General features: G+C 35.1%; 1 protein-coding gene across 9 annotated transcripts in view; it reads right to left on the bottom strand.

Annotated features, from left to right (window-relative positions):
* The window catches only part of Akap9 (A-kinase anchoring protein 9), a 127,291-nt gene extending 112,924 nt beyond the window's left edge, over positions 1–14,367 (bottom strand). For all 9 annotated transcript variants that reach the window (XM_021732781.3, XM_078040439.1, XM_078040440.1 and 6 more), the window contains exon 1: positions 14,070–14,367. In XM_021732781.3, the coding sequence (XP_021588456.2) occupies positions 14,070–14,117 (48 nt within the window). In that variant the 5' untranslated portion in view covers positions 14,118–14,367. The remainder of the gene's footprint in view (positions 1–14,069) is intronic.
* Positions 14,368–14,638: the final 271 nt, after the last annotated feature.

Here is a 14,638-nt window from a genome sequence, read left to right on the forward strand (position 1 = left end):
GCGTGCGGCCCAGGTTCGATCCTCAGCACCACAAACCAACAAAGATGTTGTGTCTGCCGAGAACTAAATAAAATAAATATTTAAAAAATTCTCTCTCTCTCTCTCTCTCCTCTCTCACTCTCTCTTAAAAAAAAGAAGAGAAGGATCATTTAAACTTGCCTCCAGGTCTTGGGGTTTTTTGAGAATTTTTTTCAATTATTTCCTTTCCTTTCTCCTTTCTTTACCTGCAATTCTAAGGAAACCAGCATTTTACTTATGAAAATTTGTAAACTGTTGCTTGAAAATACAAGTCAACAAACAATATATAGCTATTACTAAACAATCCCAACTAAAAAATGGTATAGGATACAGAAAAAGTGGAATGATTCAGTGTTCAGAACGAATCACATCTAAGTACATAAAATTTCCAAAACATTATTTTATTCTCATGTTATTAAGTATCATTCAGAACAAATTACTAGAAAGTTCCAGAAAGGTGGGATTTTTAATAAAAATCAATCATTATACACTCCAAGTCTAGAACAGTGACTACATATAAGCTCTGAATAACTGCTGAATTTTTAAAAACTGATTTTTATGGAAGAGGCACATCTAGGCATTAATTATAGGCATTATTTCTCAGAACTTCAGAACTCCTACATAGTTTCTTTAACCAAAACCAAAAACAAACAAACAAAACAAAAAAAACCCTAAGACGATACATTCAGGTACAGGGCTACACATGGCTATATTACTTAATGCAATGTAATGTTATGCAGCTGTCAAAAAATATTTTCAAAAAATTCTAATGTGGGAAAAATGTTTTCAGTATAAAGCTGGGTAAAATAAGAGCACAAAACTGCATAGAATAAATCAAGTGGAGTTTTAAAATATATTTGTGCATAGAAACAAACTATTAAAATTAAAACAAATTATTAAAAATAATTACTTGTAGATTATGAGACTACAGGTAATTTTTTTCTTCTTTGAAAGATCTTTACTGCCTTCTACCCCTACATATCTTTAAGGAATATTCACTGATAATATTATCATGGCTCCATGTGTTACTATAACTATTTTTTATGGTGCCTATGTTTTCCATTTACATCTGCTTATTTTATACATATAGATGCATGTAAGTACACAGAGAGATCTCTGTATCTAATATGCACATATAAACATACACAACAAAAAATTTAGGTCATGAAACAATCTTTTCAGTTTCTTCCATGAATCAATACAATGATATTAGTACTAGAATACCAAGACAGAGTGAGGAACAAAGTGATAAATGCTAAAGCAGTGGTTACAGTTTCATATTGGAGTCTCATTTCATTTTACTATCACATCAGTTCCTATGTTTATGATGAAAACAAGAGTGTTTTCTTTTTAGCCTGAAGTCAACTGAATCCAGTACTCCTGGCTCTAGGGCAATCCAAATCAATGTGAGAGTTTCATTTCAGATGCTTGATAGAAAATGTCTAGCAAGAATATCATTTACAATTGCTGCTTGGGATAGTGTACTCAGTCTTTGTATGCTTATGTCTCAGGCTGTTTTCTCCCACTACTGCCATTCCACCTTCAATAATAACTATTATTTTAAAGAATAATAAAACTATATACCTACTAGAAATCACATCCAATAGAGTGTTATTCAGATACCACCTACCTCTGCTTCATTTCATTGTCATGCAGGCTATTTTATTATTTATTAATTTTTAAGTCTAGGTTATAAATGATTCCTTCGGATAAGCATATAGTTTTGGCAGGAAATATCAACTCAAAAATACAAGAACTGGGCTGGGGTTGGCTCAGTGGTAGAGCACTTGCCTTGCACGAGTGAGGCACTGGGTTTAATCCTCAGCACCACAGGAAATAAAGATATTGTGTTCATCTACAACTAAAAAAAATAAATTAAATAAAATAAAATAAAAGAACTGCTACATCTGTTCAGTTCAGTGATCCATGTTAATGGTCAATGGGTATCCAGTGTTCATCAATAGTTCCCAGGGATGTCTGTTTGATGATTTATATAATGAAACCATGTAGATAATATTAACAAATACAAGTTTTGCTTTTTTCATTTTTTATTTTTTAGTTGTAGATAAACACAATTCCCATTTTATTAAGTTATTTTTATATGATGCTAGCCAAGTGCTGTACTACTGAGCTACAACCCCAGCCTCACCAGGTTGCTTTTGATTTCACTCCCTCTTTCTACCTCATTTTCAAAGACACTCTCTAGTACTCAAGGACTAAGGGAACACAGGACTCATGATTTCTATACAACTCTAAACCCTTGGCACTTGCAGACAAAACCTAACACAGTAGTAGTATTTGTAACGGTAACAAAACTGGAAATGACCTAAATGCTCACTGATAAGAATGGACATTGAGATAAATTTCTATAATGGAATACTATTGCAGAAGTGAAAATGCTCTAATGATATTGAACAAAAGGAAAATCACTGAAGACTTCACATAATGACACCATTAAGTTCAAAAACAGAAAACTAAGTATAGTTTATGTACACATATGTGGTATAAAAAGCAAGGTGATGATAAATTCAGAACTATAGTTAGCTCAGGTGCTAAGGGTAGAATTAGATAAAGATTTTAATGCATTGGTACATGAATGTTTTTAATCTAAGTGATAGGTGTAGAGGTCTTTTTTTCACTTGTTTTAATCTTATATATATATTTACCATGCATTCTTCTGTAGGTGAAACACTGAAGTACTTTTAAAGTATGTAGAACTTCCAGTACTTACAACTCCTACCATCCATGACATCTGTTTTCACCCTCTTTTGATAAGAGGAATGAATCAGATTCTTCTCTTGAAAGTAGGGAACAAGGAAGTAGCAGAGCTGTCCAGAAAGGTTATAGAGAAGAGATATCTTATATGAAGGATTCTAAAATTAGTGCATAACTTGATCCTCATGTAATTACAGCCACGCCACTAAAATGACCTCTAAATTACAGTATATATGATCATCCTACAAGATAAATTGCAGCCCAAGACACTTTTCTCTATATCCAATACAGCCAGTTTTCCTTCTGGCATTAAATAATCCTTACAGAAGCACACCAAGTAAAGTACCTGGCTTATAAGAAGTCATATAATCACTCAAGTATTGCAAAATCGTGCAAAGTGGCTCTATCAATGGGTTTTAAACTTTTCTGCTCTTTGAAAATCTTTTTAAAATAGTGGGACTTGGTTTCCATCATATTTCTGATTTTGGCATGGGGCGTGTTCTAAACAGTAAAAAGAATTTTTAAAAAGCTTACCAGGAGCTTCGAGTGTACAGCAAAATTTGGGAACCACTGGATAGTGGTTTATTTTATGAGATTTGCTTCCACTGTTCATATATATTTTTTTGCCTTTTAAAAAAATTTTTAAAAATGTATTTATTGGGAAACCACTCCACTATATAGCATAGGTTGGGAAATTCATCCTATAATTTTTGTTCATACACAAACTGATGTGTAAATAAAGGAAGTTAATATACAAAAATATGGAAATGAGATAAGAAATGGTGGCAAGAATGGCATCAATTTCCCATGGCTTTTCAGATTCTCTGAGGCCCTACTACACTTCTCTGTCCTTCCTCTGAAATCTCTGCATTTTTACAACATCCCTCTCTTACCACATCTTAACTAATCTTAGTTTTTGTTTTGAAACAAAGAAGTCCTACCGAATTAGACTGTTTATATTCAGCGATCTTAATCAAATCAATAGTTCATTTTAAAAAATTATAGTTTTATTGCTTCATTTGTACAACAGTAACACATACCTACCACCTGGTGGCAGCATACCTACCTAAAAATAAATTATTTGGAAAGAACCCTTTCAGAGGTTAAGATATCACACACTTAAAAAAAAGTTTTCTGCTATATTTAGGCTAAAATTCATACTACTTTTAAGTGATACATACAGCTCCTCATTATCTGATCCCAGTATATTTCTCTACTCTAGTTTTCTGCTATATAGCTTTAATCTTCTAAATTCCAACATGACAATGATTTTAAGAATGGCTAATAATTCTTTAAGACTTTTTATTATAGCCTGACAATATTCTAAAGTATTTTATACTAAAAGGCTAAATCTTCACATCAACCCCAGTACCAACATTTACAGATGAGTTACTGAGTTACAGAGAGGTTAAGTATAACTTCATAAAGACATATAGCCACTAAATGACAAAGTCACACTTGAACCCAGATAATCTGGGTTAGCCACTATAGGTTATACTTTTCTCAACCAAATTTTTGAAAAATTCCACTCAGATGTCTCATAAGGAACTTCTAATACAAAATATCCAAAACTGATTTCCCAATCTTGCCTGAAGTCAACAACTGAAACTGTTCCTTCTTTTTCTCTTAGTGATTACACCAACCTTCTATCCATGTTCTCTCCTTTACCAACCAATCACATTCTGATTTTATCCTCTCTATATTTCTTGATTATCCCTACACTTTCACTCCTATTTCACTGTCTCTCATTTGTAGTTCAACAGCCTCTAAATAATTTAACCCTCAAGTCTATCCTCCATACAGCTGCAAAATGGATCAATCTGAAACTCAATCTTTTTAAGTATCAGTTAAAAATAATTTTTTAAATGTAAGAATTTAAATGAATGAATTTATATGTAACCATATTACTCCTTGTCTTAAAACCCATCAACATATCCCACAACCTTCAGGATAAAAATGTCCTTAACATGAAATTCAAGACCCTCAGGATAGAGCTCAGACCTACCTTCTTTAGTTAGCTTCATCTCTTGCCATCTCTTGCCATATCTTGCTTATACCTTTATACTCCAATAATACCAAGCCCTTGTATACCTTCCCCTAAGGAAGTCAAACTGTTCCACACCTCGGTGCTTTACTCTTCCTGTCTCATTTTCCTGAAGTTTCTACCCACACCTCTCTCCTTTTTCACCTAGTTTTTCTCGAAACTTCAAGGCTTCATTTAGAGTTTATCCATGTAAGAAGCCTTCTCTAACTGCCAAATGGAATCAGATATTCTTCCCTTGTGTTTTTCATAGAGCCAGAATTATATTACACTCCTAAATTTATAAGTATCTGTTTATATTTCTGCCTACTAACTAAATGAAGCTTGCATTTAGCAGATTCCATGTCTTTCACATTCTATAGTCTAGCACATGATATAACAAGCAATAAGTGCACAAATGTATTTATCAAATGAGTAAATAAATGATTCTCTGCACTTCACTTACTGAATTGTGGTTGACCTTCTACGCTATTAGAATGTGAAAACATTAGGGGCAGGCCTGTGGGTTTTTTATGTCTGAATCTACACCAACTTGCATGGAGGTTAAATAAATATTAAACATGAAAATACCTGAGTAACAAAATGAAAGGAACATTTTAAGATCAAGACAGTGACAATGTACAGAATCAACTTGAGAAAATTAACAGAGTCAAAAAAAAAAAAAAAAAAGCACATGAAAGGTGAGTTAGGCCTGATTTTCTTAGGGTGTGAGATAGGAATAGAATGAGGCAGATTTTGAATTTAAAAAAAAAATTAGGTTTGGGATTTGGCTATGAGTATAAAAAAATAATCCCATAATGTTCAAAGGATTTTTCAACCCAGATGCATCCCGAAATAGATACTACTATGCATAGAAAATATGATGGTGCATGAGATAGAGAAAACTTACAACATTAAAACAATTTAAGTTCATATCCTAGGAAAAAAAATAAGTATAGACTCTTCTTTCATAAAATTAAAATCTTGAGACCTATTTAAAATATTATTTCATCCTTTTAATTTACAAAAAATAAATATCATATATAAAAATAAATCTCAAATTAAACTTTTTCTGTCAAACTTTATTTTAAAAATTGGTATTGGTTGTTTGAACAGAAAAATGAAAGTCATTAGAAATGCTCAGACATGTAGTTCACTATAAAAGGAATTTATGCAAGTCAAAAGTAAACATTAGTTTGACAAATATAAAAGATTTCACACCAAAAATATTTATCTATTAGTAGAAAATAGAATTTCTGTAACTTTTAGCTAAAACCCATTATTTCATTTAAAAAATGTCCTCCTAGTGCACATTTGTTAATGCAGTTTTTACACCTTTTCTAATACCTTAATCTTTAGAGCATCTACTAATTTATTCAACTTTCAAGGAATTAACATATACACATGCACTCAATAAAATATCAATGATGCGGGAAGTTAACTGAGATCACTGACCACACCTACGGCAACAACCCCCCACATCTCCCTCACACACTTTTCACACATTAAATTTGATTCTTGAACTAGTATTTTATTTATAATTGGTTCCTTTTTCTATCTTCCCTGAGGAAAACAACTAGTAAAGAAACACCAACTTGAATAAAACTGAGACCTCTGAGAAATAAATATAACCTAATCACTGAGCCCCCACAATGAACAATCCTTAGTAAACAACAAATAATTTTATAGTATATGCAATATCAAGAAATAGAAGGCCTAGCATGCATGAGCCCCTGGGCTCAATCCCAGGGTTGCTGAGGGGCTAGGGAGTGGCTAGAGAAAGAAACTGTAGATCTTGTTAGTTTTTCAGAAATCTGTTAAGTCAGAAAATCTAATCAATCAATACAATTTATAAAGTCAAATTTTTAAATAGGACTTTGTAAAATATATAGAGTAGTTCTAAATCATCAAAATAACTTGAGGCTCTAAAAAATGATCTCTAAAAGGGGAAACACACCAACACAAAAAAAAAATCTTAGAATTACACAAAAAATTTAGATTACATAAAAATCAGAGCAAACAGTAACCCAAAAGAGGACAGCAACTGCAAACAAGCATTACATTGTTCGTGTAAGATAAAGGAATTTTACATAGAACAAAAGAATATAGATTTAAATAAATAACCTAGACAAAACTACTCCTGGAACAATGCTAAATTTTTGAACAGTCTTAACGTTTAACACTTTTGAACAGTGTAAAACCCATGAGCAAATTAACCAAGCTTTAGGAGGTGTACCTAAATGGGCATTAAATATCCTAAGTTCTATTTTGGTGAAAACTACCACAAAAAGTAAAAGGGGAGTCGATATGACAATAAAAATCCTTTGTACTAGTAGAATACATACACAGGTCTATCGTGTTCACACAGAAAAATGACAGGGCTTTTTGTTATGGAAGACTAAGTCGTTTTCCCCCCATAACTGATATGTATTGGTAATGATCAAGCCAAAAGGCCAACAGGTGCCCATTTGACCAAAAGGCCAACAGGTGCCCATTTGACCAGCTGTTTGTACTTATCAAACAGCTGGTCAAGGAATGGAATGACTCACTGCACCACAAAAAAACTCAAACTTCACCATCACACTGTAATCAACTCACCAACAATTTATTCAAAGAAAGCACCAGTTTAAATTTTGGTGAGCCAAACAAGCTTAAAAAAAAAAAAAAGAAGATGGAAGATAATCCCACTGGAATTGTCTGCTCCTCTCGTACATGATCATACATGCTCTCTCCCTGGATGCATTTATATAATACATAAATAATTACGTATAATAATATATATATATAATATATATATTATATACACATTAATAATAATATGTAAAACAAGTTCATAACAACCAAATTACAAGATGGGTAAAGGACTTGAATAGTCTGAAGATCTACAAATGGCCAAAAAGCATACAAAAAAGATACTCAATGTCATTAGTCATCAAGAAAACAAGAATTAAAACCACAGTGATATCCCTTTATGCTCACTAGAATGGCTATGATTTAAAAAATAGAAAACAAATTTGTTGAGATACAGAGAAACTAGAATCATCATGCATTGTCAGTAGGTATGTAAAATGAAGTGGTACAGTAAAATGGTAAAGCCACTATGGTAAGCAATTTGGAGATTCTTCAAAATGTTAAACAGAATTACTATAAGACCCAAAATTCTTAATTCTAAATATACGCCCAAGAGAAATGAAAACAGGTATTCAAATGCTTGTATACAAATGTTCACAGCAGCACTATTCACAATAGACGATGCATAGAAACAATCTAAATACCTATCAATGGATTAAAGTGTGAACACATTGCTGTATATACACACACTGTAATATTATTCAGTCATAAAAGGGCATGAGGCATGGACACATGCTACACAATGGCTGAACCTCAAAACATTACACTAACTGAAAACAGCCAAACATGTAAACACCATTGCACCTGGCCCTTTTTATTTATTATTTTGAGACAGGGTCTCACTACATGGCCAAGGGTCTCACTAAATCGCCTAGACTGGCCTAGAACTTGTGATCTTCCTTCCTCAGTCTCCTGAATCACTGGATTAAAGGCATGCCTCACCATGCCTGGCTCCCAATTAAAAGAATGCTAACCAATTAAATAGAATGCCTAATTTTAATTTTAGAAAAATCTTACTAAGAAATAAAAATAATGTCCCTTATCACTAATGTTTCACAATTTACCAGAACTTTTTTCTATTTGTCATATTAGAAGAAATTAATTCACATTTCAATCATCAGCAGCCTAAATTAAATGTTTAATAGTCATAGTTTAGCTCTTTCTACAAACCTTTTTATGTAACAAAAATAAGAAATGTTTTTGTTTGAAAAAAAATTTTGTCCCCCCCAAAAAAAAAAAAAAAAAAAATTTTGTCCCACTCTTGTCATAGTCCAATCCTTTGGATGAATCCTATCTTTTTTGTTTCCTCGTTGCTGTGTGTTATCATTCAGTAAGGATGTCTGTGGTGTTCTGTCAATAAAACTGAAAAGTGAAAAGAGGAAGTAAAATAAAAGACACATCCAAGGGACTAGATGAGAACAGGAGTGGGATAAAAATTGTTCTCAAACAAAATTATCTCTTCACTGGATTTTACTGATGCTCTGTTTTCCTGCCTTAGAGAAATTTAACATACATTTCAAGAAGCCTGTCATGTCTATTCTTTCCCCTCAACACCATGTTTTCTTTTATTTCAGCAAAGCCCAAAAGTCATGAATTAGTTTTAAATCACAGGAACACACCAGTCTCTGATGGAGGCATCAAATTGCTATATCCAGAAAAAGATTTAAAAATTGTCGTTGTAAAACTGTTATTAAATGTAACTTTGAAAATTAAGTAAGACCTGTCACAAGTATAAAAAACTATAAAGTTTAAAAGAAATCAGAGAGGGAGAATAGCTTTCTTCACTGTGGATCAGAATATCTGAAAATGCAAGGAACAATTTTATACTATAACTAGCTTGCCTATCACAGCAGCACAGTAATTGAAAAATCCTATCAATAACCTAATAAGAGAGCTTACACAGAACATTGTACACAACACTGGCATTACTCTACAAACTAAAAATGCTTGTTAAACAAAAAAAAAAAATTCATATAATTCCAAGTTATTGAATGTAGTAAGAATTTTAATTATTCACTAAATAATGACAATTATATAAAATGCTATAGAGGTATAATACTTTGGTTTTGCTGAATTCTAGTACATTTGAAGAACTTTTTAAAAATATAGCAAAAGTGATTTATAGGACTAATTTCATTCTAACTACACAACTGTCCTTTATTTAATTTTGTTCACTAATAATTGACTACTTTGTTTATATAATCATAAATAATTTTACTTGGAAAAAATGAAGTCATTTAAAATGGAGTTGAAATAGTTTGGTTGATTCACTACAAGGATAGCCTATGTGGTGCCATCTCTGTCAGTAACTTGTAAATGAGGTCAAGCCCAGCTCTGAAAATATTTAATAATGTAGTTAACATCTCCAAGTATTAGGCTTCTTGCAACATCAATACTGAGGAGATAGCTGAGGACCCAACAGCAAACCAAAGAACTACCAAGCATCAGAAAAACTGAATTGCCTCGAAGTCCTTTCTACTAGGTTCCATTAGCCCTTGATTCTTATAAATCATTCCATTAACCTCAGTTTCTGGGTTTTTTTGTTACAACAAATCTAAAGCAGCAAGTTAGGGGAAGAGGCAAATGAGAAAATACAAAGCTGGACAAGCAAGTTCATAGGAAAAACCAAAAAACTGACAGCAAGGAAAATGGATAAGAATGACAAAAACAAAAAAGCAATCCATAAATGTCCAATAATATAGAATTCTGACTACATAATGCAAGCGGTACTGGAGTAAGAATTAGAGTTCCAGGACTACACTAATATAGGAGACCTAGTTATTTTGCATTTCATGTTCTTGTTCTGTAGGAGAGTCATACAACATTAACCTGTTTATCATACTGCATGTAATGTCTTTGTTTTTTAAATGATACCTGAACATTGTGCCTGATCATAAAAGAATAATGTTGTAGAGAATTTGTAAAATAAAGTATAAAAAAATTAAAATAGCCTATAACCCACTACCCAGAGATAACCACAACTGACATCTCGGTGCATGCTTTTTCAGATGTCTTCATATATAAATACTTAAACGTACCTTTTTTTTTTTTAACCTGACATTATCTGTGGACATTTTCCCAACTTGAAAAGTGTTTGTAGAATTATTTTAATGGCTACATAAAATAATTCATTCTCCTATTACTGCAGATTTTTGTTAATATAAAATACTTTACAAAGTACACTTCTATATTGTAGGGGTTGGGGTTGTGGCTCAATGGTGGAGCACTTGTCTAGCAACATGTGCAGCCCTAGTTTCAATCCTTAGCACCACATAAAAATAAATAAATAAAATAAAGGTACTGTGTCCATTTACAACTAAAAATTCTTTTTTTAAATTTAGATACTATACTGTATACATGAGAAGCTATTTTTAAAATGATCATTTATTATAAGGTCTTGAGAAAGGAAATTTAGAGAAATCTAGAGAGAAAGGAACAGAAGACCAATTACCAAAAAAAGATTAAAAAGTTGTACGTTGTAAAACTGTTATCAAATGTTAACACTTAAGTCTTATGAACAAATGAGATACTTGGAGAACCAAGTCTCTGAATAAATTTTGGGAAATGATCATTTTAGGTGGTTTCTGATACCAGCAATAAGAGACTTCTGATTAGAAAAATTCTGGATTACTCTTATTAAATTCCAACCTAGCTAGTAACACTGCACATTAAGAACTTACTCAGTCATTCTGCTCATTCATTCAAGAAGCAAATGTCAGGGACCGCCCTGTGCATGAGCTAAGACCCTCCAAAAGCCTTAAGTAAAGGGGATATTGGACTGGCAACATACGCCACACCATGTGTTATACCAAGCAAGTGGCCTTTACCCCCACTCATCAAGGAAGAGCCTCAGCTCTGGGCTTGAGCGGTACCCAACAGGATTGGGCAACCCCTGCTGAAACACTATCCCCTGCCTTATTGGGTGGAACATTCTATCAAATGTCTTTTCCCTAATAAACAGAGGGGTTCCAAGTGCACTCGCTCTCTTGCCCTCTTGCCTTCCAGCGTGGAAGAAGACCCTTGAGGTGGCAGAGCAGGCCCACCCTCCACCTGAGAAACTCATGTCCACGTGTTGCATGATTCTTCTTCGCTGTTTCCTTACTTTAATGTTGCAGCCAGCTCTTTTGACCAGCTCATCTTGCCAGCATGCACAGCTGAAGAGAACCAAACACTGAATACCTACTATTTGAAAAGCACTATGCTAGGTTGCATTTAATTGATTGAGAGTTTTCCTTATAAAATATTCTAGAAAATGAGTCAGTAGCATTTTAAATATTTTAACAAAATGTTGGGGGGGGGTAACATCCAAAATTCTACTGTATCTAACCTCTCACTGTACTTATTACCCAGGAGCATCTGTTTCTCCTACTTTGGAAAGCAGAGACTATTGCCATTTCTCTATTTCTACCTCTTGATCTAAGTTTGCTGATTATGTGTCTGTTCAAAGTTAACTATGTTTAGTAGAACTGCTTTATAAATTTTGTTTGGTGTTGAGGACTAAACCTAGGAACTTGTGCTCTACCATTGAGCTACACCCCTAGCCCATGAATAACTATATTTATAATAGTTTTTCAATCCCATTCTAAAAGCACATATGTTTATACAAATGAAATAATTACATATTTTGTTTAGTTTTGTTTGCGCAGTAGTGGAGATAAAGGGCAGTAGTGCTCTACCTTTGAGCTATAATCTAAGCTCCCCCTCCCTTTTTTTTCTCTCAGACAGGATCTTGCCTCAGCCTCCTGAGTAGCTGGGATTACAGGTGTATACCACTGCAACATCTAAACTATTTCTGATAATGTTGTTTTCACTCTATTTACCATGTCCCTCTCAGACTTAATCCTTTTAATGATTGTATAATATTCCATTGCACTTACATGGCTGAGGAATCATGACCTCAGTAAAGTATTTTATACCAGATAGCTAATGTTGCAGCAAACATATGTTGCCTTAAAAGCCTCAAGGATCTCTTACTGGAAACTGGGCTCATTTCTAGAGGAAAATAAACTACAATAAAAATTAACTTAAAAAGATTTTTACCCCATAGGTAGATTTTGAAAGACAAATATATATATAAAGAAATCAAATTTCTACTTTGCCAAATCTACTTACAGCAAGCAATTTAATTATTATGAAATGTGACTGTTCAAAGTTAACTACGTTTACTAGAACTGCTTTACATACATTTAAGAAAGATACATTTGGTAGAAGGCAGTAAACATTCTTAGGTAACAAATAAGACATCTAACCAGAACTTCCATGCTTTTGAAAAGGTACACAAAATTACTTTCAATTCCTTAGATGTAGAGTGTTTGCTTAGTCCCTTGGGTTGCACAACTGTAAGCAATTTTGGGCTTCTGAAAATGCCAATGTTCCTTCATTTATATATTCTAGAGTAAAAAACAAAATCTACCTGTTTACATACAAGCATTTAAGTCTTAACATTAAAAGGGGGAGATTATAAAAAAGTCAATTATATTTTAGAAATATGAAGCTGGTTAACACACACATTCCTTTAACACACTTCTGATGAACATCTACTACTGCATCTCTGCAGTAAGGCCTTTCTTTCATTGATTACTGAAATCATTGACCTGGTTTCCTTTGTTTATGTGGAAGAATGAAGAAAGAAAGGAAGAGAGGAAAAAACAGTTAATTGTGTTTCAAGTATGATTGTTATCCATTAGCTCTAAAAAGAATATCACCTATAAAAAGTAACTCATTGTAGGGAGTAAGGGGGCCTTTCAGGCAAGCCTAAAGAGCTGCTCAAATATGTAATTTTTTTTAAAAAAATGCTATTCAATTTATATTTTGTCTACGATAAATTTTTCATGATGCCCCAAGAAGGATATCTATGCATAATACAGTTTTGTAATGTTTGCGTTACAATTTCCATACATATACACACGCACACACACATAAAATCGGAACTCACTACACCTACACACCTACACACACACACACACACACACACACACACACACGTAAAACAAATTATTTAAAGCAGGAATTCTAAAGCTTTGTTCTGTGGAATCTTTCCGTCTTCAGAACTTCCAATCCACAGGATACAAAACCAACTGCCATGACAAAGACCTCCAAACAGGAACGTACAAAGACACGCTTTTAAAAACGCCCCTAAAGCCAAGTTCACAGCTGGCACTTGTGGCACACTCAGGCCACTGCTGAGGCAGCTGTCACAGGCCAATCTCACACACGTCCTCCAGTGCCAGCGTGCCACCTAAGGAAGACAAGCTGATGATCAGCGCACAAATTCTCCACTGAATAAAAGGAAAGCTTTAAATCCCCGCCCTGGAAAACACAATGCCTGCACCACCCATAAAAGTCCCTTTAAAAGTGAAGGGCTGGAGGTTTAAAGGCTATTAATTAACACCTAATTATCAATACGGTTTAAAGAAAAGAGAGAGAGAGGTGTTTTATTGGGGCAGTCGTGAGAAAAGAGCCACACCATTCAATCACCACCGAAGTCTCGTCAGCTAGGTAGCAGCACCGGGCTTTACACGTCCTAGGAAAAGGGACAGGAGGGAGGGGAGGAAACCCAGACCCTGCAGCACCTCCCTCCGAGCGCAGGGCACCCGGCTGCCGCAAACTCGTTCCCCAGGCCTCCTCCCACCCTTTCCCGGCCACCGCCTCCCACCTCTGGCCCGGCGGTCCCCGGCTCTCCTACCTTCGCTCTGCCAGCTTCTACCTTTCTCCTTCTTTCTTCGTCCTCCATGGCTTCTGCGGGGTAGGCAGGGAAAGAACAGGGAGGGGGTCGGGGGTAGAAAGGAAAAATCGGTTCAGACCGAGGTGGGACGGCTAGCTCCGCGACCCAGGCCGCAGGGCCCGGCCGGGAGCTGCCTCCCCCCCGGAACAAAACCAGTCAGTCGCTGCAATCACTGGCGAATCGTCCTCGTCCACACGAGTACAGCGGTCGCCACCGCCATCTACGTCTCCACGTAAACACAGAGTGAGGCGGGAGTCAAGACACGTCACAGCGCGCAGGCGCCTCGAACGCCGCGTTGCCTGGCAGGTGCGCCCGCGGCCCCGCCCCGCCGGCCTCGCGGGGCCGAACGTTCTAACCCAGTCCTCAGCGCGCGTCGGGGGTCTCCAGCCTGCCGGACGACCCCCACCGTGCAGGGGATTCAGGGCTTCCAGAACACCGGGGTTTTCCAAATTACACAAATAACAGATGCTTCTTGGGGCAATTGGCGAACGCTCCTGAAAAACCCCAGGGGAAAGATGGGAGGGAGGAAG

This window comes from Ictidomys tridecemlineatus, chromosome 2 (assembly GCF_052094955.1).
Source record: "Ictidomys tridecemlineatus isolate mIctTri1 chromosome 2, mIctTri1.hap1, whole genome shotgun sequence".
Taxonomy (NCBI): domain Eukaryota; kingdom Metazoa; phylum Chordata; class Mammalia; order Rodentia; family Sciuridae; genus Ictidomys; species Ictidomys tridecemlineatus.